Source organism: Phascolarctos cinereus, unplaced genomic scaffold (assembly GCF_003287225.1).
Source record: "Phascolarctos cinereus isolate Bilbo 61053 unplaced genomic scaffold, phaCin_HiC Scaffold_9;HRSCAF=440, whole genome shotgun sequence".
Classification (NCBI taxonomy): Eukaryota; Metazoa; Chordata; class Mammalia; order Diprotodontia; family Phascolarctidae; genus Phascolarctos; species Phascolarctos cinereus.
In genome coordinates, this window is record NW_027556402.1 from 225,626,556 (window position 1) to 225,650,849 (window position 24,294).

The 24,294-nt window shown below is 38.4% G+C and overlaps 1 protein-coding gene across 1 annotated transcript in view; it reads right to left on the reverse strand.

Moving 5' to 3' along the window:
* The window catches only part of KIF18A (kinesin family member 18A), a 96,535-nt gene that overhangs the window by 43,799 nt on the left and 28,442 nt on the right, over window positions 1-24,294 (reverse strand). The window contains exons 9-13 of the mRNA XM_020977974.2: window positions 21,876-21,950; window positions 21,552-21,664; window positions 12,584-12,746; window positions 6,061-6,225; window positions 387-508 (exon numbers count right to left, since the gene is read on the reverse strand). Of these exons, the coding sequence (XP_020833633.1) occupies window positions 387-508; window positions 6,061-6,225; window positions 12,584-12,746; window positions 21,552-21,664; window positions 21,876-21,950 (638 nt within the window). The remainder of the gene's footprint in view (window positions 1-386; window positions 509-6,060; window positions 6,226-12,583; window positions 12,747-21,551; window positions 21,665-21,875; window positions 21,951-24,294) is intronic.

Here is a 24,294-nt window from a genome sequence, read left to right on the forward strand (position 1 = left end):
GAATAATGAGTTTCATGATTCTAAACAAAGTTAGAAAGGAAAAATATTACCTTTCAAAATGTTATAGTATTAATTTCTAATGGGTTTTCTAATGGCAGACAGTTATTATATAACATGAATATGCTATTTGAAGACAAGCTTTTCAGTTAATTAGAATACCCACAGCAAAGGCAGGTAATACTGACTTGGGTACTAACCAGCTGTGTGCCCTGGGTCACATAAATTGTACCTCTCTGTGCCTCAGCCTCCTCCTCTCCACAGTGAGGGGGCTGAGGAGGCTGATTGTTAAAACGCCTTCCGACTCCCACCCTCTGTAAACTAGGAATAAAGTGAGAACGTTAAACAACACGGCAGGAGTTTCATAGAATAAAACTATAACGACTTACTTTTCTGTCTGTTTATGCTGTTGCTCTTGAAGAGAGGCAAGATTCATCACGTGTCTGATTTGCGTTTTTAAATCTTTTATCTCCAGCTTCAGGTGGTAGTTGTGGATATCTTTACTGAGCTCCTTGAAAAAATGAAATGTACAAAAATACATGAAAAGTGTACAAAGGAGCTTCACATCAAATTTTAAGATGATCAGCTAAAAGCTTTATTATTTATTATTCAACAAGAATCTTTTAATTAGTATTAGTAAACATATTGTTAATTGACTGTCATGCAAACTATCCATCCCATGAAATGGTTCCTCCATCAGAACTCACTCAATTCATGGGTGGTCTTTCTCCGGGAGTCTGCCCAATCTGTGAGTAGCCATGAAGTGGGTGGCTTTCCATTTGCTTGTTATCCCATGCTTTTGCTACTCATCAGTCCACTTCCTTCTCTGATCACATAATTTATTCACACACACAGACACCACCTGTTTGCTTCCTGATTTATCCTGCTAAGGGGGTAGGGTGGCCCTGTCCTTGTAACTGTAGGCCCAAGCACCCCTGCCTGTACCTGGGGCACTAGCCCCAGGGAACCCAACATCCTCAGATGCTGCTTCCTGTTCTCTGCTATAGCTATACATCTTATATGTGGAAAGAAAGGAAACCAAAATAAAATTAGAATGAAAACAAGACAGAAACTAAAGTTGTTTCTGTCTTGTTTTTTATTCTAATTTTGTTTTGTTTTGTTTAGAAAACTTTTGGGAGGAGTGCAACTGACATTTCCTCTCCAAAATGCAAGGGAGTAAAAGTTCTGCTGCAATTTTCCAAGGGAAAAAAATAGGTTAAGATAGGTAAAAATGACACGGCAAAGAGTTAAAAAATTAATAGTAATAAAAATACTATTTGATATACAAAGTCAGGATGAACCTCCTAGTTTATATATTCTAGTTATAAATACTGCCTTCACCCACCATGAGTATTCCCCTATACCACTAAGATAATATAATCAATACCTTATCCAAATAATTAGAATTCTCCCATAAAATATACCAATTTCAAGGAAATAAAAGAAAAACAAATCAACAGTATGATTAAGTTACAACTATGGCACTTACAGGATATGGGTTCTCAAAGACCATGCCAGTGGAATACAGGCCTGGGAAAGGTCTACCAAACTGGAGAGACCTAAAGCATTTGCTGTCCAAAGACAAGAGTATAGTTGATGATAAGACATTCCTCACCATCAAGTTGATGACAAATATTTTTGGCCCAAGTGTGGAGGTACTGTGATTCGTGTCAGCAAAGGGAATATCCAAATAAATGATACTGAAGGATTCTGCAGAACAACTTGCTTGACTAGGATGCTGTCACTCAGATGGTGGAGGTGGTAGTTCACTTAATAACAATGTGGAATTTTGAAGGTAGGGATGAATTTAAAGTGATAGATTATGAATTCTGTTTCAAACACTTAGAACTTAAGATGCTGCTGAAACATCAGGGTAGAGATGTCCAGCAGGCAATTAGTGATGTGAATCTGGACTGAGATTAAGGCTGGATATGTAGAGAAGATGGCTGATGGGATCACTAAGAGAGAATACAGAGTGAGAAGGAAAGAAGGCCCAGGGGAAAGCTCTGAAAGACTTACGAAGTGGGAGAAGGGCTAAAAAGGTCTATTAAGATTTAGCAGTTAAGAAATCCTTAGTAAATTTACAAAACAGTTTCAGTAGAATGATGGGACTGGAAGCCTGATTCTAAGAGACTGAGAAGAGAATGAATCATTAGGAAAAGAAGGCATGGAGAATAAAAGGCATTTTCTAGGAGCATGAGTGTGGAATCCAGGGGAGAGATGGGATGGTAGCTTGTTAGGATGGCAAAACCAAGAAAAGGTTTTCTAAGGAGAGATTAGACATAAGCATGTTTGTAGGAAATGGTATTTTAACTGTGAAACTGGGAGAGAATCAATCCTTTTACCTTCCCATGAGTCTAGGTACCTGGTCTGCACTGATGGCTCTGAGAACCTGCCTATTGGCCCCATCATTCCAGAATTAGTGACCCTACTTTCCCAATGAATTTTAGACATGCTCTAAAGTATTTTTTTCAGTATCTATTCTTTTTTGTTGCTGTTGTTTAGTCATTTTCAGTTGTATTTGCCTCTTCATGACTCTTTTTGGGATTTTCTTAGCAAGTGGTTTGCCATTTCCTTCTCTAGCTCATTTTATAGAAGAGAAGACTGAGGCAAACAGGGGTAACTGACTTGCCCAGGGTCCCACAGCTAGTGTCTGAAGCTGGATTTGAATTCAGGTCTTCCTAACTCCAGGCCTGGCACTCTATCTGCTGTGTCTGTCACCTAGTCTCCCTCTATTCTTGCCCTCTTCCATTCCTCACCCCTGACCCCCAATCTCTATTTAGGATAATGGCTCTTGTCAAGTCAAGGGACAGCCTATGGACCACTACAGTAGTAGGAGCTAGCAACTGATTTTTTGCTAAGGTACTAATTAAACTCTAAAGAATGATTCCAACTGAGGCTGAAACAACTGAAGCTGAACTTAAGTTCTTACTGTTGTGACCCTGGGCTCTGACAGATGGGACACATCTCACCTTGATTTCAGGTCTGCTAAAGTCATTGTAGGCCATTTCCTTCATGCAAACCCATCTTCCCAAGACACAGCATCTTTCCTTGACAAAGCCTCTTCCCCTCCCACCCAATAGCCCCTTTACAACTCTAGCTATGAAAACAATCAAATCAACAACACTATTGCTAGAAAGGAAAGGTCAACCATTTCTTCTGTGTCACCAGTTACCATTCCCTTTGACTTCCTTGTCCCAAATACTTTTCTGTGGCGACCACTCACCTATACGTGTTTTTTTTTCCCTATCAAGAATATAAGCTTTTGACTAAGGGCAGTTATACATTTCCCTCTACCTCCTCACAAAATGAGATAAAAGAAAAACTCTGGTCCTCACCAAAGATACACCAAGGTAAAACATTGTTGCCAATATCTTCTGACAAATAGCTTCCAAGGGAACAACACTAATTCACATGAATGGACTGGAAGGTAGGATTTCTGGCACCATGAATGTAGAGATCTGTTTCACAGTTCTGAAAGCATTCTCCTTGAGGATCCCAACAAGTTACCCCTTGGGAACCAAGATAATCAGCTAGGCCAGATCACCAATGTTTGGGCTTTATTGGTTCCTTGTCCTCAAGAAGGAAAACATTAGCAGGCTGTGATTATCACAGAATTTCAGAGTTGAAAGGGCCATTGAAGAAGGCTATCTAGTCCAACCCAAACTTGAAGAATCCCTTCTACAACCCACCTGACAAATGGTTATCCAAGTAAGCCTGGACAACTTCCAAGGTAGCTTTGTTCCCTTTTGGATATTCCCCATTATTAGGAAGGCTTTCTTATATCATCAAGCCTATATTTGCATTTTTGTATCTTTCCACCACTGCTCTGAGCTCTACCCTCCGGACCAAACAGAACAAATCCAATCTCTCTTTCATACTATGGCTGCTTACTATTTTCCTACACACTTCCCTGATTCCTAACTCAATGTTTTAATAGAAGTGGTTCCACTGTACATAACTGGGTGAAGCTGTGGTTCTTCCATGAGAGGTCGATGTCTTGTTTCCCCCTATCAAACAATAAACTACCATCTGAAGCTGTGTGAATGGTTCACTACTGACAATCAAAAGCTTACTGGACAAGGCACTGTGTGCTAGACGGAGTTAAAAGGTGGTGTACGGTGAAAGTCTAGCAAGTAGTGTAGAATGAGTGCTTGGATAAGTTCAAAGGAGACCATGATCCCAGAGGTCTATGGGTAGCTTGAAAAAGGCTCTCTCCTTTGAGAAATATAAGACTTAAGCTAAACCTTGAAAGAGTAGTAATTAGATAACTGAAGGAAACAGAGGAGGCAATTCCAAGCAGGAAGCAAAAGTTGGAACTTTAGCTGGTTTAAGACAAAGAATAGACTAGTAGGCTTTTTCAGCTGATGCTGTTCAGAAAAGAATGGTTCAATTACAAAATGATTAGCCATAGGTTTTCCTTCTCTAAGGTTTCCATATATGAAATCCGAGCTGATGCACAGAAAGCTTTGTAGGAAAAACCCTAGTTCATGAAACCAATTATACTGAATAGATATTCTATTTTATTTTCCAGGAGCTGGTTCAGTATGTCTTCACAAAATCTGTTTCAAATCTGATTCTTTTTTTTTTTTTGCCACTTCAGGCAATCACTTGAGAGACATTTCTTATTTCACTACACTTAAAATGAATTCTTCTTTCCCTGATTTTCTTTCTTTTCTTAATTCTTAATTACGAAGTTGACTGGAACTCTTTGACATGATGGGCATAAAAGTAAAAGATTGATAACAACAGATTACATAGCATGGGATCACCCTAGAAATAACCTGCAAGCAAGGACATGTTGTCCTGTCCTGGTTCCCATGATTTCTCTTCATATACTCCATATACAAGCCACCTCAGCTACCAGCAACTCTCATTCCCTCTCAACGTGCCTTGTTTTCTGCCTCGGTGCATCTGTCCTTTCTTTTCCCTGCACTTGGAGGGAAATCCTGCCTTACTTACAATTTTTCGGATTCTTTCTTTCTTTCTTTCAGGTGTTAAGTCCTCCATAAGAGACTTCCTTCAAGCTCTTGGTACTCCAACCTTCCTCAAATGGGGTCACAGAGAGTCTGCCTGAACTTTCCTTTGCTTACTTTACTGTCAACCTCGTATTATCTTAGAACATACTGCATTTCTGTCTCATTTGCCACTTAGAACAAATGTTTTTAATCAGGGGGTAGGTCATATTTATACCTTGGTGTCCCCAGGGCCTACCACACTGGTACTTAATAACTGACTGCTGAGCTGAGTTAACATCAGTAAAGTAAGAGTGGGGGACAGGAAGACGGTCAATATGTTCCTGACGTTAATGCCTTAAGTCAGCTCTAGAATAGCCTAGCCATACCATCTTCAACTAAGTGTGTGGTTCTGAAAGGACCTTTCACTGAAGGTAAAAAAAAAAAATATGACACCAGAACATCATCTTTGTTCATTCCTGAATATATTGAAAGGTACCAATGATCTTCTGGTCCAAGCTCCTCATGTTATGGAGGAACAAGGTGATGCCCTAGGAAGCCAAGTGACTTTAAGGGTCATCCCAGTCATGAGCACCAGAGAAAGGAGCTGAACTTTGGCTTGCCAACATTAAAGCTGGGGCTCTTTTCTGGGAATCCTGTTATAATGTGTAATCGTTTGGATATCCTAAGAAGCCAAAGACTTTGAAAGACATTTCTTATACATTAAACAGAAAGAGCAAGAATAAATATTTTATCACTTTAAAAATTAGTATGGAGAGCTGGATTAAAATTAACAAGAAGATTAATCCTAAAATCAAGTTTGAAATAGATCACTTCCAGTCTAATACAGGAATTAACCTATATAAGGCTCTCATTACTGAAGTGTAATAAGAATTACACAGATAACTGCAATCTTCTGAACTACAGAAAAGGCAAAGCACCAGATTATGAGTCAGCCAGAAGGTCTAGTCTGTACTGAAGGCAAATGAACTTAATAGTTTCAAGGCTTGGGAAAATCACTGAGTGAAAGATATTTGCTTAAAAATGGCAACAATTCCTAGAACTCAGCTTTGTAGAAGTGAACTTGAATGTAAGAAACACTCTGTACCTTTGAAACAGGGCCACTTTTGCTCAGGAGACACATCTCGTTCTCAACCTGATGAAGCCAATTCGTATTTTCATGAAATCGCTTCATTTCTTCTTCTCTTTTCTTCCCTAGGTGAAAGCGACGAGTCTGAAGCATTGCAAGCCTATGATCCCGTTTGCAAGTGGCCTGAAATACAACATATTTAATAGGAAATGATGGCAAAAGACGCTGAATTCTATATCAAATGAAAGATTTCTTCGTATTCCATAATCAAAAAGTCAAGGCTATTTTAATGCTCTTTGATCTATATAAGGTTAGTAAAGTAACATACTTTGTGGGTATGCCACTTCAGTCAATTAAGTTAGGTTATGCTTTCATATTTAGAGCTATTTTTCTCTTGAAATCTTTACAGTTGCTGGCAGGAAAACAGGAAATTGAGTCACTTTTATAAAATTTCACATAAAGAGTTTATGGCTTTAAGAAACATGATGGCTAAATTAAAGATGGAAATTATTGCTACTAAAATACATTTAATAGGCTGAAAAATGAAAGCATCTTTCAGGTTCTCTCTGTGGTGCTTAAATCACCTCATATGATACTGAGACAAACATAAATCCTACCCTGAATCAACGAATACAACTTTAAAGTTGAAAAGAACCTTAGAAGTCATCTGGAGTACCTCCCTCCTCCCCACTATGTCTGATAAATAAATGTTTATCAGTCATTCAGACTGTCTGAATTACTTCTAGTGACAGAGAGCTCACCATTCCCAATGATAAGCTAATTAACACATGGGGGACAGGCAAGATTTTTAACCTTCAAATATTAATATATGAAGGAACCTAGAGATTATCATTATTTAGCTCACCTCGTCACTTTTATAGATGAGACATTTGAAGGCTACACCTATTGACCTAATATTACAGAATCTCAGAGTTGGAAGGGATCTCAGAGAGCCTCTAGTCCAAGTTGTTCCTGAACAAGAACCTACTCTACAATCTCCATTACATGTGGCTATCCAGCTTTTTCTCAAAGACTTCCAAGAGGGGGATCCCACTTCTTCCTTTTGTAGCCAATACCACTTTTACATAGTTCAAATTGTTAGGAAGGTTTTCTTGCACAAATGCTAAATGTGTCTCTGTCACTTTTATCTGTTGTTCCCAATTCTGCCCCTTTGGCACCAAGCAGTACAAAGGTTCTCCCTCTTTCATGTGATGGGGCTTCAAATACTTGAAGATATCTCTTAAGACCCCACTAAGAACCCCCCCCCAACTCAATATGTACCCACAGCTTCTTCAAATACCATGCATGAGGCTGAACTCAAGGCCCTTGACCCCCTTGTCAGGTCTCTTAGGTGCTCTCACACAAAAGAAAGCAACAAAGAAGGAGCTAGAACCCAAGTCTTTTCTTCTTGAAGCTAAATATTGCTACTTCAAACTGTCTGAGTTGGACACATCTCTGACTCCATGATGGTAAAATAGATCACTGACTCCAGTAAAAGGGGAGCTCTTTTCCGGGCAGGGACAGTCTTGTTTCTCTCTTTGTATCACAGTGTCTGGCACATGACAGACACTTAATGAATGCTTATTGATTCAGTGCTTCATTCTGTGGTCACTCCACTCTGAACAACCCTCCAGTTGTTCAAAGTTTCTTCTTAAACTCACTGCCCAGAGCAGAATACAATACTTCACGTGAGATCTGATTATGTCCAAATAGAGTGGGACTACCATCTCTCTTCTTCTGAACACTATATTTCTATTAGTTTAGCCCAATTCAACAATGTATTGTTAACTCTGTACAAAGCTGTGCTGTACTGGTGGAAGCAACACAAAACTAAAATGAGATACAATGCCCCTGTTCTTCAATGGGCTCATAATCAAGAAAGACAGCATTAACGTTTTTGGGCTGCCACATTACAGGGCTCACTCATTTGGACAAGGCAGTCCACTAAGATGCCAGCATGTACTGTTCTTAGATACAGTTCTTCTATCCTGTAACAGATGATTTTTGGAAATGTGCAAGAATTTACAGTGATCTCTAGAAAATCCATTTTATTAGATTTTGCTTATCATTCTATCTCATTGCAATCTTTTTGGGTCCTGATTTTGTCACCTACCATATTAGTTATTCTCTCCTAGCTTTAGGTCACCTTCAAGTTTCATGGCATTTTCTTCAGTCTGTATTTATCTTCTTTTTTGGCCTTGCCTATGATGAGCTGACAAAGCCACAAGGATGGACACCCCCCCCTCCCCAAATTCTTGACTTTGGCCATTTCTACTTGCTGGTTCCATGCCTGGGACACTTTCCCTTCTTCATCTCTACCTCCTAACTTTCCTGGCTTCCTTCTAGTCTCAACTATAGTCCCACTTTCTACAAGAAACCTTTTCCATTCCTCCTTAATCTCAGAGGCTTCCCCTTTGAGACAACCTTCAATTTATTGTGTATGTTTCTTGTTCGTACAAAGTTGTTTGCATGTTGTCTTCTTCATTAGACTGTGAAATTCTAGAGACCAGGGACAGGTTTTTGGGCATCCCTAGCACTTAGCACAGTATCTGGCATGTACTAGATGCTTAATAAATGCTAGCTGACAGCCTGACTACAGAGATCCTATAAAGGATTAAAAAAAAAAGTAGGTTTGACTCTATTTAAGCACTAGCTTCTGATTCATGCCTGCACCTAGTTCTTGACTCTGATTTATAATATTTGACCCAGACCCCAAAACAGATCAGACTTGCCCTTTGGTTTTGTCATTAGAGGATCTTATTAGAAGAACCTAATGGTACTCTGGGAATGACATGTCTGCCTTCTTTTGGTCAGCCTGACTGAGCATCAGATCTCATAGGTGAGTCTGAGGTGACAACTAACTATAGATGGGAATAAATTTTCAAGACTTGGTTCAAGAAGCAGCTACTGAAAAACAAGCAGCAACTAAACTTGCAGTTAGGTGGTTAGATATGAAAACTTAGAAGAAAATAAAAAAGGCCAAGGAAGAAACCAAGACCCCTATTCCCTTGGGCATGCAAAGGAAGGAGGGTCAGATTAGAGAAAAACAACAGAAAGAATTCTAGAACACTAGCATTTAGAGTTGAAAAGGTTCTTAGTCCAACTGCCTGATTTTAGAGTTGATGAATCTGAGATGTAGAAAATTGGGGGATTGCCAAAATCCTGTATGTGGTGAGTGAGTAGCAGGACTGGATTCAAATACAGGTTGTCTACTCCAAACTCAGTGCTATTTCTAGTGGAGGCAGAGAGAGACATTCAGTTGTCATAGTCAGTCTCCTAGGCATCATTATGAACCCTGTAGAGTCTGATTTTCCCAAAGGGACAAAACAGAGAGAGAGAAGATTCATCCAAGGTCACGGAGGTGAGGCAGGGTCAGACAAGATGGGAGTATTAAAGAGAGGGACTGAAGCATAGTGGATGGTATTGAATATGGAATTAGGCATAACAGCACTTAGCCCAGATTAACTACATTTTGGGGAACTGAAAGAATTTACATGTGTAATTGCTAAACTACTGCCAGTAATATTTAAAAGATCAGGGGAAAAAAGAAGCATTGCAATACCGGAGAAGGGCAAAAGTCCAAATTTCAAAGGAGGAAGGAGAACAGATTCTGTAAAATACAGGTCAGTGAACTTAACTTCAATTATTGGGAAAACTCTAGAATGAGTCACCAAGGACAGGGTTAACAAACCACCAGAGGAGAGAGCAATGATTACAAAGGTCTGGCATGGTGGCTTCCTCAAGAACAGCCAGGATAACCTTATTTCACTTTTTGATAGGATTACTAAACTAGTAGATGAGGGGAATGTTACGGATATCTGGATTTAAGCAAAGCAGCCGAAAAATAACTCCTTACTATTATTTTAGAAAAGACGGAGAAATGTGGACTAGTTGATAAAACAAACAGATGGGCTTATAACTAGTTGAAAGGCCAGGCTCAAAGAGTAGTAATTAATGAATCAATGCCAGTGGAGTGCTCCAGCAATATGTGCTTGATACCATGCTGTTTAAGATTTTTATCAGGGACTTGAACAAAAGGATAGATGATATACTTATCAAATTTGAAAATGGCACCAATTTGGGAGGGAGAGTTAGCACCCTAGGAAAGAGTCAATTCCCCAAAAGATTAACAGAGTAGAAAATAGGTGTCAAACATGCAGTCCATAGGGTACATGAGGCCAGCAACACTCCCAAGTACAGCTCAAATTTACTTAAGCTATAACTGGGAAATATTTAACAAAATAAGTAAAAAAATAACAATAAAATGCAGATAATGTAAACATGTTGTTTTCTATGTTCTCCACGGGCACAACTACTTTTGACACTTGAGAACTTAGTCTGATGTAGGTGACAAATCCTGAAATAAGCAAAATGCTCACTATTATTCTCTCAGTAAGAAAACCTGCAAAGATTAAATTGTAAATGCTTTGGGTTCTATGATAAATTCCTAAAAAAGAGTAACTTATATTGGAATTTCCCTTTAATAATGTATCTCAGGGTCCATGCTCCATTAGGATGTAAGTTGCTTGAGGGTAGAGATGTTTTATTTCCTTCTTTGTATCTCCATGCCTAGCAAAGTGCCTGGCACACAATAGGTGTTTAATAAAGCTTTTTCATTGGTCATAACTGAATATCACTGATTTAGGCTTTTTTTGGTACCTTTGCAGAGAATACAGAATAGATCCCAAATTTTGGGTTATGATATAAGCAGTATTATAATAAAGTTCCAGTATTTATGGCCTGACATTTCCAAGTTAAGGTAACTTCCAAATTTTCGTTTCTCTTTTCTTAAGTGATGAAAATGAATGACTTTCTCTACTCTCCACTCAGCCTTTTGAGGACTGGGTAGGGTGAGACAAGGGGAAAAGTTAAATTCCCCAAAGTCAAGAAGGGGAGTGATGAAGATGATTCCGGGAGCCAGTTTCCTTTGTGAAAGTTCAGAACTTATTGGATGATAAAGTAGAATGTTGACTAACTGGACAAATATAGGATGAACGGAATCAGATGGCTGGTTTTATTGAATTTCTAAAAGTGACACTCTTATTAAAAATATAAGTATTAATGATTACTCTATAGTATACTCTAACTAAATCACGTGATTCCCTTATGCAAAAATCTATTGGGTAATAATAAATTGCTTCTACTAGTGACTCTCGGCCCAGCAATCCCTTCTGCTAACTCTCTTGGGTCACAGTATTCAGCTCTCTATAGTCTAGCCCAACACTAACTCCCCAAATTTCTTAGTGATTCTCCACAAGAACAGTCCATCGCAGCCAAACTGATTCAGTCTATAGAAAGTTACTCACATCTTCCCATTGCTTCACTTCTGCAAACAACATTGAAAACCTCTTCTTTCAAGGAATAGCTCAAATATTACCTCTTGAATGCTTAAATACTTTTTGTCTCCTCAAAGGCAGGGGCAGTAACATAGGTTTCTACACTTCCTCTAACGTGTAACAGTGTTTTTGTAAAGAGGAAATAAAATATCTGCGGACAGTGATTAAAGAAGGTAACTATAAGATGAATTACGCAGGGGTAAGGATAAGCCTCCTACGATCCCCTTTCTTGCCTTTGGGAGAAAAATAACCTACAAGGGTGGTCATTCGTGACTGACATGTAGTTAATAACCATTCTACACTAGGTTAAGGAAGAGATGGGACTTACTATTATATTATGCATTCAAAATTACTACACAGTAGACACTACAAAACATATTATAAAAATATAAGTATTTTAAACAGATCAAAGGCCTATTTAAGATTTCCAGTTCACCACTGATATGAAAGACCTATACAACACGAAATTGAATATTAGTTGTTTCAAACCTACGTCAGTTGGAAAACATAAACGTTGTCAAAAATATGGGAAAACAGGTTCAAAATGTTTAAGCTGAGAATTTGCTAGCAATTTAAAACAAAAGACATTGTTTCATTGTCTTTAAGCCTAGCTTTTTTTGGTTTTTTACCATTTTAAAGACCCTTTAATACAAAATGTGTAACAAGTATACTGAGTGGGTACATCCGGTCAGGGACTGAGGGCAGGAGACAAAGAACGTAGTAGGGAAAACAAAAACCTGATTTCACTGCTGCAGGAAACTCTCCTCACCAGGGCAGAGTGGTAGTGGTTTGTCACTTACTCTCCTGACTGGGGCACTGGGCAGTGAAATGACTGCCCGTGGGTTCTCAGCCAGTAGGCACCAAAGACAGGCCTTGAATTCAGACACTCTGTTAATTTGAAGTCTTGACTTTTTCCTATGCTACACCTCCTTATCTTTAGGACATGTTACTAAAATGTGACTATTACTCACAAAATAGATGCTCTCATGACTTCCATTTTGCTTTCTGCAAATTCAGATTGCTTCCTAATTTCACAGCCTGCAATATCAGATTTATTTTAAAGGATCTCATTTTTTTAAAAATGAGGATCTTTTCCAATTGGTGCAGGCAACACAGAGAAACTTTTGGTGCATCAAAATGATGCTGCCCTTAGCACTAGTGCAGCTAAGCCAGTCTTAGAACAGAAGTATAAAAGGCCCAACTACCTTTTCGACTTTCTCTTCAGAGCACATCATTTCTATTTGCTTGTGGTACTGCTGCTGGTAGAATGTTTTTAGTTCATTTTCCTTAATCAGCATCTCCAAATTCAGATACTCTTGTCTGATTTCTTCACGGTTCCGGAACAAACAATTTAATATCCCTCGAAACCTACCAAAAATAACATATCATATAATATGTTAAAGCTCAAGAATAGTGCACATGGAGAACAGCGCACACAAAAATGAAACTACACAACCCAGTGAATTGTACCCGTTAGACTATGGCCCTGACTCCTAATACTTTTGCTTTTAGAACACAAATGTGCTCCAAGGAAGGCAAAACTGGTAAGATTTTCACTGGACTAAATTTCAAGACAATGCAAGCAAAATTGTCGTTCTCAAAGTTATAGCAATAATACAGTCCCAGCTATTAGGAAGACAGAGGTTCTTTCTTAAGGCAACATCTTTTAACTATTATTTTGAAGGACGTTATACAACATGATAGACTGGGAACATCGCACATTTGTGCTTTTAAAGAAAAAAAAAAGAGATGGGACATCTTCCTTGACACCCCTCTACCAACTCCAATCTTCAATCAGATATGTAGCAGTTACACAATACATATATATTTTAATGTGCCTCTAATACAGAAATAAGAAGTAAGCAGTAGTAAGAACACCTAATAACACCATCTTCTCCAGCCTGCACCATCATAAGGCAGTCTATCTTTTGCTTTAGCCTTTGTAATGCAGCAAGGAAGGACGCTAGTTGGTGGGGTTGGTGGGGTATCCTCAACAATCTGGCTTCCCAGAGATTCAAGTCCATTTCCTCAGGGGCCCAGTAACCTCACACAGCCCATCAATTCCAAGCTAGCCCTCTTTCAGACACACAAACAGGACTTAGTTGATGTAAACCTCCCACTGACTCCCAAGTTCCATTGAAGCAGGTTAGGACTCCTAGAGAAACCCTGAAATGAACCTGCATTTTCATATCCTTCCAGGGTCAGCAAAGAACAAGCCTCAAAAATGTTCTGATTGTTTAAAAATAAAATCTGTGCTTTAGGTCGCAAAAGAGTCAGGTCCCAGCTGCAGTAATAATGTAAACAGTCACGCACAGGCACAATCATTTAAGAGGAAAATTTTAAAGTGAAAGGCCTTTAAAAAAAAAGACTTTGGACTTGAGGGTGTGTACTTTAAAGCAAGTGTCCTTTGATCAGATTCAGAGACATATTTGTATGGTTCAGGGGTACAAACAATGTGGCCTTGAGTCAACAGTTCTCAATGAAAATCTGCTGGGAATGAATATAAACCACAGCATGCTGACTTCACTGCAGTTTTGTCAAACTGATCATAAGTAATTAATGGAGCAAGACAGAGAAACTGAAGCTTCGTTACATGATGTCACAGCAAGGGTAATGCCAGTAAATGAAATGGATGAGTTTTCTTTAGGTTTCACCCACAGGACAGTAGCTTATTTTCCATACAACATTTTATTGGAGAACAAGGAACCTGGCTAGAACGCTGGTCGATCTTGCAAGTTTGTGGTCAACTCTTGAGTTGGGTTTGTGTGTGAGAGAAGGGGAAGACAAAAGAGAAGGAAATCAGCAACAGAAACACCTTTTTTCCCCCCAGAACCTCTTTTAAAAGTGACAATAAAATGACATTTGTTATTTCTTCAAGGACTGTAACTATGAAGTCTAACTTGGATACAACAGCGGAGGTGACCCCGGCAGTGGAAGGTTAAGTTCTAGATCACGGTTTCTTAAACGTTTCCCACTCTTGTCCCCCTTTTGTGTTTTGGCAATATTCATCTTATTGTGTGGCTTAAGGCATGCACAATGCAAAGTGCACATGCCTTGCATTCATAACCAAAGCTGCAGTGAAGTTGTGAGATGCAACACGGGCAAGAGCTGCTATGAACACCTCGGATTCATTATGTGTTTGACTTTTAGTTAGCTTTTGGTTGTTGTTTTACTGTTGCCAAATTTTTCATGGACCCCCCCCCCCGCCCACAGTTTAAGAAGTGCTGCTCTAGATGGTCCTACCAAGCCAGCACAGCTCAGAGAGCAGAATGGTTCATCGACCTGCAGCTCAAAGAACAGCCCAGCACCACTCAAGAAGGGGCAGCACTAGAGGCCTGGCCACAGCAGTTCACGCCATCCTTCCACTAAGTCAGTCGGGGAAGGGGCCACAATCAGTACCTTTGGAAGGAGGGAAGGGAACAAAATTTATCAAGCATCTACTCTGTGCCAGGCGCTGTGCTAAGCATTTTACAGATATTATTTCATTTGAAACTCACAACAACCTTAGGAGGTAAGTGCTATAATCACCCCCATTTTACAAATGAGTAAAGTGAGGCAAGCAAGCCCTCACACCAGAGGTGCTAGTCATTCCCAAGTACCTCATATATTTCCATTTCAACATTAGTAAGCTAATATAAGGGGTAGCTAGGTGGCTCAGTGGACAGAGTGCTGGGCCTGGAGTCTGGAAGACCTGAGTTGAAATCTGGCCTTAGAAACTTACTAGCTGTGTAATCCTGGGCAAGTCACCTAATCTCCGTTTGCCTAATCCACTGGAGAAAGAAATGGAAAATCACCCTAAGGCAGCAAGGAGTTACAGTGGATATAGTGCCAGGCCTGGAGTCAGGAAGACTTATCTTCCCAAGTTCAAATCTGGCCTCAGACACTTTCTAGCTGTGTGACCCTGGGCAAGTCACTTAACCCTATTTGCCTCCATTTTCTCATCTATAAAATGAGCTGGAGAAGGAAATTGCAAACCACATTATTATCTTTGCCAAAAAATACTCCAAATGGGGTCAGGAAGAGTCAGACATGCCAGAAAAACAATTGAGCAACAATAATAACAACAAAAGTTAATATAAATATTTAAGATAATTCAAAGGAATGCCTTTCACATGAGGAAAGGTAAGGGTGGGACAGAAGACATGGGTAATGACTATTGAGGGCTCTAGAGGAAAGAATGAAAGACTTGATTTCTACCCCTGGCTTTAGAGCAGCAGTCGAGTAAGCATAGAATATTATGCCAAAGACCTTAGAGAAGAGTAGAGTTTGGGAGGCCAATAGAAAGGGGATGGATGATATTACAGCATCAGGAGTGGAAGAGACTTGGGAGGTGAGATAAAAGCATTACAAGAAGCTAGGTGGATAGGTGTAGACATGATAGGTGGCCATCTTCTACAGGACAGAGCTGAGCTTCTCAGCACTAACTTGTAGTAAGTCAGGTTAAGGAGAAGCTGAGACTCTGGAGGAGCAAGATTTGGAGAGGGTGAAAAAGAGGGTTATGGATTCAAAGGGCACAGACCATGGCATTAAAAGGCATAAGCTGTGAGAAAAAAGGAAAAGAATGTGATTCCCTATTCATTGCTCCCATTTGGGATACAGAAGACTTATAACTGCACTCTGTTGTAGCTTCTAGAGGACTATAGAAGGCAGAAGACAAAAGGAGGAATAATAAAATAATGTTTTTAGAAAAGTAACATAAAATGTCAGGGAAATGAAAGAGGAGATGAGTGGAGGTGAAGGAAGAGTTAGGAACTAAGTGGACTAAGAAAAACAGGGGTAAAATGTGAGAGGGATGGAGAGGGAGAAGGAGAGAGGGAGAGGGAGAAGGAAAGAAAGAGATGGAGAGGGGGAGAGAGAAAGAGAGAAACAACAAAAGTAAACTCAAGGAACTTAACTGGGAAGAGTACTGGGGAAGTAGGATAGAAACATTAGTAAAAGCAAAAGTAACCCACAGAGACTAAAATATTTAAGAAAGGATAAAAATTTTGAGTGTATATGTGCATTTGCATGTACTAACTAGAAGGAAACATATTTAACAAAAAAGAAATACCCATTATGTGAATGGGTTAAATTTTCCAATAAAGAGAGAAGAGAAAAATGGACTTTAAAAAACCCACAACAAAGGGTTATATTAAAACACACACACACACACACACACATACACACATACACACACACACACACACAGTGAAAAGGGAAGGATAGGACAAGTTGCCAAATCTTGTCCCTTTTAGCACTATAGTTCATGCTCTCATCACCTTTCACATGGAGAACTTTAAATTGCAGAGACTTTTGGGATGCCCTGTAGTTGTGTTCCTTGCACTTGACAGAGTGCCTGGTGCACAGTAAGAGCTGAATCAAGGATTTCTCCACCTCTCTTATCTCCTCCCATTATCTTCTATTTATTAAGTGTAGACAAGTTTGAGGACAAGGAATGGTTTTTGTCTACTTTTTAATTGATTAAATTAGGTGACTAAGATATGCAAGAGATGAAATCAAGATCTCCAATGAATGGATTATGCAAATGACGTCAAGAGGGACACATGCACCAAGGAGTCTCCAGACAATGGGAAAACAAAGGCACAACCCTGTATGGACCAAATGGCACAGAGGCAAGTGGCTTAATGTTAAAGATAATGACAACAACCAGACAACACCCTGAAGCTCATGGGAAATGGAAAAGCAGAGCCTTGCGAAAATGTATCTCTTTGAATAAGCTGATACCTACCATTGCTATAGGGGTTACTGTCTGTGTTATTTCATTTGATACTTACAACAACCCTGGCAGTTGGTACTATTACTACTATTCCTGTTTTACAGATCGAAAGTTGAAGAGGTTGAGTGACTGTGTGACTTGTCACATAGCTGGTACATACCTGAGGTGGGACTGGAACTACCACCCAGTTGCCTTAAGAATTTGTGTGAACACAATAGAAAAAGAAGACTAATGCAATCATCATGCATTTAAAAAGATTAGAAGATAAACAACTCTAAGATTACAAGCTACAACAGCAGATTAGAAGAGAAACAGAGGAAATTTAAAGCAAAAAGTTTATAGGAATAAACCAAAATTTAAAGGTGGATTTTTGAAAAGATTGATGCTAAAGATTAATGATCAAGAAAAAGGAAGAAAAGGTTTTAATTACCAAAACAAGGTAAATTAACAACAGAGAAGAAAGAAAAAAGAACAGACATGACCATCTGAAGAATTACACATCACTAAAACTGAGAATCTAAAGGAAGTTCACAAGTATCTAAGAAATTTAAAATCAAACAAAAAATTCCAAGAAAGATTTTTAAACAAGTAAATTTCAGAAGGGCATTGCATAAGTCATAACATGCCAAAAAAAATAACCCTAGTCATATGTATATAAAAGTGAATTCTATCAAACACATAGTGCTAGTATGTATACTATAAAAGCTAGTCTCAAAGACAGAATGAGTTGGCATGCAGCCAACTCCTTTTTTGGGGTCATATATGGCCATGACATCAAAACTAGAGAGAGACAAAACAGTAAGAGAACTATAAACAGATCTCACTGATGAACACTGATAATTATTCCAAAAGATGCAGGGAAAAAAACTCTTTGAAAACATAATTCAAAACAGCTACAAAATGAACAAAATATCTGGGAGCTAATCATGTGTGTGTGTGTATGTGTGTGTGTGATGGATTCATTAGCAGTCCAGTAAAGCCTACGGAAGGGCAAATGGGTGGCACTGCAGATAGAGTGCCAGGTCTGGAGTCAGGAAGACATGAATTCAAATCCAGCTTCACATAGCTATGTGACCCTGGGCAAGTTTCCTTATCTGTAAAATGAGCAGGAGAAGGCAATGGCAAACCACTCCTGTATCTTTGCCAAGAAAACCCCAAATGAGGTCATGAAGAGTTGGACATGAGTGAAGTGACGACAACAACAACCCACCAAGACCCCCATAAGACTTACAATACAATAACAAAACACTCTTAGGAAACAACAACAGAAACAAAGGAAGACAAAGAACAGCAGAGGCATGAGCTGTTCCAAATCAGCCCATGCCAATACGACCTGGATCATTTTGTAGATTTAGTGCCATCCCAAGCTACTACGGTGATGCATTTAGCACTAAACAAGATAATAACAAAACTCATTTGGAAGAAAAAGGTCTAGAATCCCAAGGCAAAAAGTGAGAAAATTTCTACTAAAGAGAGCATGGCTCACCAGGGCTGAAATTACATTGTAAAGCAGGAGAAATCAGACCGTTTGCTACTGGTTAAAAAACTGTTCAATGGAACACCCGATCTGGCAGCAAAAAGTCAAAAAACCAGTGGCACAGGGTTCAGTTCACCCAGCAACACAAATTACCGGGAGAAAAAAATCTGTGTTTGACAAGAACTTTGATAAAATGAGAGGACATTTGAGCAACAATCAGGATTAGACCAATATATTACACAAGAGACTAAAATGGATTACAAGAAGATGACATCAGGTATATTTTACTACTATTGAGAGGAGGAAATTTCTTAACTAAACAAGAGATAAAAGAGTATATTATAACATGTACAATAGTTAAAAAGATTTTGTGTAAATAAAATCAATGTAGACAGAATTAAAAACGAAACTAAACACCAGACTGGGAAAATTATCTGCATCAAATATTGGTATAGTCAACATTCAGGGAATTAACACAAATATTTAAGACTCAGAGTCATTTCCCAATACATAAGTGGTCAAAGGATATGAACAGTTTGCAAAATAAGAATTGCCAGTTATAAATGGTCACAGGAAAATAAGCTTCTGAATCAATAACAAGAGAAACGTAAATGGTAAAACAACTCAGAGGTTTTAGCTTACATTATGAAAACTGGCAAAGACTGGAAAAGAGGGGTGGAACAGGCAATGCTGGTTGGTGGTGTGGGAAGACAGCACATTGATGAACTGTTGGGAGAACTGTGAAATGGGACAAACATTCTGGATTTCAATATGGAATTAAGCAAAGAAGAAAACTGTATAACAAAAAGATAGCCTGTTAAATTTAAAAAAAAAAGGGCAGAGTAAAATAAAAGAAATAATTCAACAAGGAATCACAACAGTGTAGATGTGGAAAATCAAAAAATATTTAACAATATAAGAAATTACAGGATTATGTTATATCTAATAATTTTTTGCATGACAAAAGCAAGGCACCCAGATTGGAAAAGGGAAGAAACTGTTTTGGGGAAAATAAGTCTTTGATGTAAATATTTCTAATACAAGAATTAACATTCAAAACTGAGAAGGAACTGACAAATTTATGAGGATCAATTCCCCAAAAGAAATAGTCCAAGGATATGAACGAGTAGTTCACTAAATTATAAATGCAAATGATCAAGAGCCACTAAAAAACTGTTCAAATTCTATTAGAGAATGTCCATAAAGAACTCGGGTTTATATATCTATTAAAGTGGCAAAGACAGTTAAAGATGAGAAAAATCAGCAGTAATGGGGCTGCAGGAAAAACAGGCACATTATGACACCCCTGGAAGAGCTCTGAATTGGTGCAATTTCTTTGGAAAGCAGTATGCCACTTAAGAAGAGCTATACAATTTTTCATCTCTTTTGATCCAGTAATTTCAATGCTAGGAATACACTTTTAGGATGTTACTAACAGAAAAAAAAAAGAGACCCAGTAGTACAAAAATATCCCTAACAGGATGTCTAATAGTAATAACTTGGACAGGCCTGATGTGCCCAACAACGGGAAAAAGAAGGAACAATTTGTGATATTAGAATATTATTGTTCTATAAATACAGCGGCTCAGTGAAGAAAGCAAAACTCACTACTTTATAACAACCACAAAATCCAGGGCGAAAAACATGGGAAAAAATTTCAGAAGAAACAAAAAAGAATTATTTTGCTACTAACTTGTTAAAGTTAAAATGCACATTAACAAACTTTCAGTAGGTAGTAAATAACTGAAACATGTAATTTCATGTATAATCTTTTAAAAATCATTTTCTGTAATTGTGAAAGTTATTCTGAGTATCATAAATACTCAGATCAAATATGAAGGACCTATGAAGAAAGATGCTACCCACCTCCAGAGAAAGAACTGATAAATAGTATGGTTTTTACACACATTTATAAATCTGTGTCAAATGATGGCCTTATCTAATGTGGAGTGGGGAGAGAGACAGTAAAAAGGATAGTTTAAAAAATTAATTAAAAAATAAAAAAAATTCTGTGTATTTGAATCTGTTTGGTAATGGTTTTAGAAACAAAGTTTATTAAAAAAATGATTTATATTTTATCTTTGTTAGTTTCTTCTATTATTTCCACACAACAGCAGCTGATATTTATAAAATAATGTAAGGATTACAAAGCACCCAGCATTTAAGTCCCAAGCAACCCTACACAGTGGAGAGTTCAAGTATTATTTCCTGCATTTGACAGATGAGAAAACTACTGTTCAGACCAGTGCCTGGCACACAGCAGGCACTTAATAACCACTTGTTGACTGACTTGCCCAAGGTCATAGAGGTATAAAGTGTTGGAAACAGGATTCAAAGCCTGTCACTCTTTACTTTAAAGGCAGTTCTTTCCACTCCATCACACTCACAAGTCCCATTATCTTTAAAGATTTCTACCATTGCTCATCAATGAAAAATCAATTACCTGTACATGTCTAAGGCTATATTTAAACTTAGGTCCTAGCTACGGAGAAAATTATGGTACCCAATTAAAGAAAAGGCAAAAAGAGCAAATTCCATGGTCCATAAGAAAGATAATTAGTTCAATAAAGCATACTAACAGCTAAATAAGAGAAACAGTTAATTAAATTTTATAAATTTTTGTAAATTTTATAAAATTACAAAATTTTATAAACCTTCAGTTTATAAAAACAGTACAGAAAAGGCAAATAAGCATGTGTTGCTAGTAGAAAAGCTAAGGACAACTGAGAAATTTTAAAATAAAGCAGGTTATTTTGGCTCCTGGAATAGTTTCAATTATACTGAACTGATAGCTTATGGATTATTCTTCTATTAGCAGATAATTTCTATAATATGAACAGATGATATGGGTATTGGAAAGCATACTGCCACAAAAAATTAAATAAAGTATAAAGAAACAAAAAAATGATTAATGAATTCTCAACAAAATCTACAAAATGAAGCCTTGCACCTCTAAAATTCAATGCTTCAACAAGCCTACCTTTGTATTTCTGTTTCCTCCTGGTTGGAAAGCTCGAGGCTTCCTGTACTATTTTCATGAGTGATGATTTTCTGTTCTTCATAGGCTTTCAGTTTTTCTTTTAACATCATAATCTAAATAAGAGAGAAAACTTCAGCTGAAATACAAAAGCAGCTGTTTGTTACTGTTCAAAACACTGTAATATTTCAACTGTGACAAATCATAGCAGAATCTATAAGCAAGATGTGAGTGAATGAACCAGAGAAAGAACTAGTTAAAAGGAAGAGACAGTTATCAGTATAACAAATCGTTGAGTAATAAGGGTAATACGTGGCTGACACATACCTCTTTCTTTTGCTCATTACAAATCTTGACATATTGTGTTATGTGATTATCCAGACTAACAACATTACTCTTCAACTGTTAAAAGATGAAATGGATAATATTAACAAGAGTTATGCAGACCTCATCAAGACTCTGCCATCATCATGCCTTATTCAGTCCAAGAAAAGGGACAATTAAGCTAAAACTTTTAAATAGGCTTTTTAAGAAATCTGCTGTTAAAGCCTTCTCACAAAGGAAAGCCAATGGGAAAGGAATACAAATAGGACCTAAAGATTTATTCATATCATTTGAGAAACTCATAGATGCATATTTGATTTTGAGAAGATAGGAGTGTAGATAGCAAAGGAGAAAGCAAAGGCTGATCTTCAGATGACATCTTTTGCCAGGGCTGTATTGAGGCCCTCATATCCGTGTCTGCTAGGATTTGTTTTCCGCCAGAATAGCCTCTGACAATCTGGACACATCTATTCAGTGCAAAGTGGTCTAAAGTTTTAGTTCCTCAGCCAATAAAGACATACTCAAAAAGCAAGCTGGAAAAATATTGCTGCTAATTCTTGGAGCAGGGCTTTAGTGGATGAGTCTGCTAATTACCCCTAAAAACATTTTATATGAAAGTGTTTCCAACCCCAAATACTTGACATTGTTTCTTTACTTCTCAGGTGACATACATTCTGTCTTCCAAGAAGCTCAGAACCAATTTTAAAATAAATCTTGACCATCTTCCTTAGTGCTAATGATTCTAATTCTATGATTCTGTGATAGTTATAGTCATGTCACAAGCCATACTTGGGTAATGTGCTAGACGTGTGAATTCTCTTCTACCTGTTCACACAGAATCACATTAGTGAAGAACTGGAAGCTCAGAGCTCTTCAAGTATCTGAAAACAGTTCTCCTGTCCCCACAGGTTTCTTTTCTCTAGGTTAAACAGCCTCAGTCCCTTCAACTGATTCTCACAGGGGATGATCTCACAGGCCTTTACTTTCACCACCCTCACTGCCCTCTTTTGAACACCTTGCAGCTTACTTATGCCCTCTTTCAGAGCTGAACACAAGACCCCAGGTGTGGTCTGACAAGGCAGTTACAACATGGCTAGGAGCAATGGTACACCTATGACTATAGCCTAGGGCCCACTGTACAGACAATAGGGCTAAAGGACAGGATTTGAATGAGGCCTGGTGGCCTTCTAGACCAGCCCACAGCCCATTGTAGGACACAGCCCATTGTAGGACAGCGTGCCTGGGTAGCCTGAAGATGACTTATACTGAGCTTGTAGACCATTAAAAAGTAGTCTGTTCACCATTCCTTTCCGATCTTGCACTGATAAAGCCTATTTTTAAAAACTCACAGGTAAGGCTTTCCATCTCTCCTGAGTCTGTTGTTCAGCTATTTCAGCTGTGTCTGACCCTTTGTAACCCCGTTTGGGGATTTCTTGACAAAGATACTGGAGTGATTTGCCATTTCCTTCTCCAGCTCATTTTATAGATGAGGAAACTGAGGCAAGCAGGGTTAAGTGACTTGCCCATGGTCACATAGCTCGTTAGTATCTGAGGCCAGATTTGAAGTCAGGTCTTCCAGATTCCAGGCCTGGCACTCTCTCCACTGTGCCACCTAGCTGACCTTTTCCTTTTTCAGTTAGATACTACTGGATTGCTCTCAACGATCTCTCTTGTCGTGATCTTTTTGGAATCAGCCACCCACTACCGGCTCTGCCTCTCAGCTCTTAGCTACCTGCAATGCTGATGAGAATGCTTCTCATGTCCCTACCCACTGGTACACCGATAAGGATGTGAAAGGGTCAAGCAGAGTTGCTAGAGACCTCTTCCCAAGGTGATACTGAAACCTTAGCTATTGCTCTGAAGGAATGGACACTGAATCATCTCACACTTCGGTCAGCATCTAACCCACAACTTTCCACAACAGCATGAATAACTCTGTCAAATCATTTGCCAAAATATATATATATATGTATATATATATACACATATATACACAAACATCAACTAATTTATGTATTCCTGACAAAAAAGAAAACGAGGTTTGATTTATGATTTGTTCTTGATGAAGTCCTCCCTTTTCTTTCTGAAATCACTACTTCCTTGCTAGCTCACGAGTCCTTCTAGAACACTTGGTATGTACTAGAAATGAAATCAGTGAGTGGCCTACAGACAAAAGGTTCCATTTCCACTCATTTTGTATCTTAATGTTTTCCAAGGATTCTACCTACTTGGATTTCCTGCTCTTTGGTCCTGTGTGCGTGTCTCTAACATCATTACGAGAGAGTTAGCTTTTAGATGTGGAAAAGTAGTTTTTTTGTGTTTACAGATACCGTGTAACCCAGTGGCAAGAACAGTGAACTGAGAACAACCTTGGTTCACCACTGGCTGTGTGACTTAATATCTATGTGTCTTTAGGAAGTCA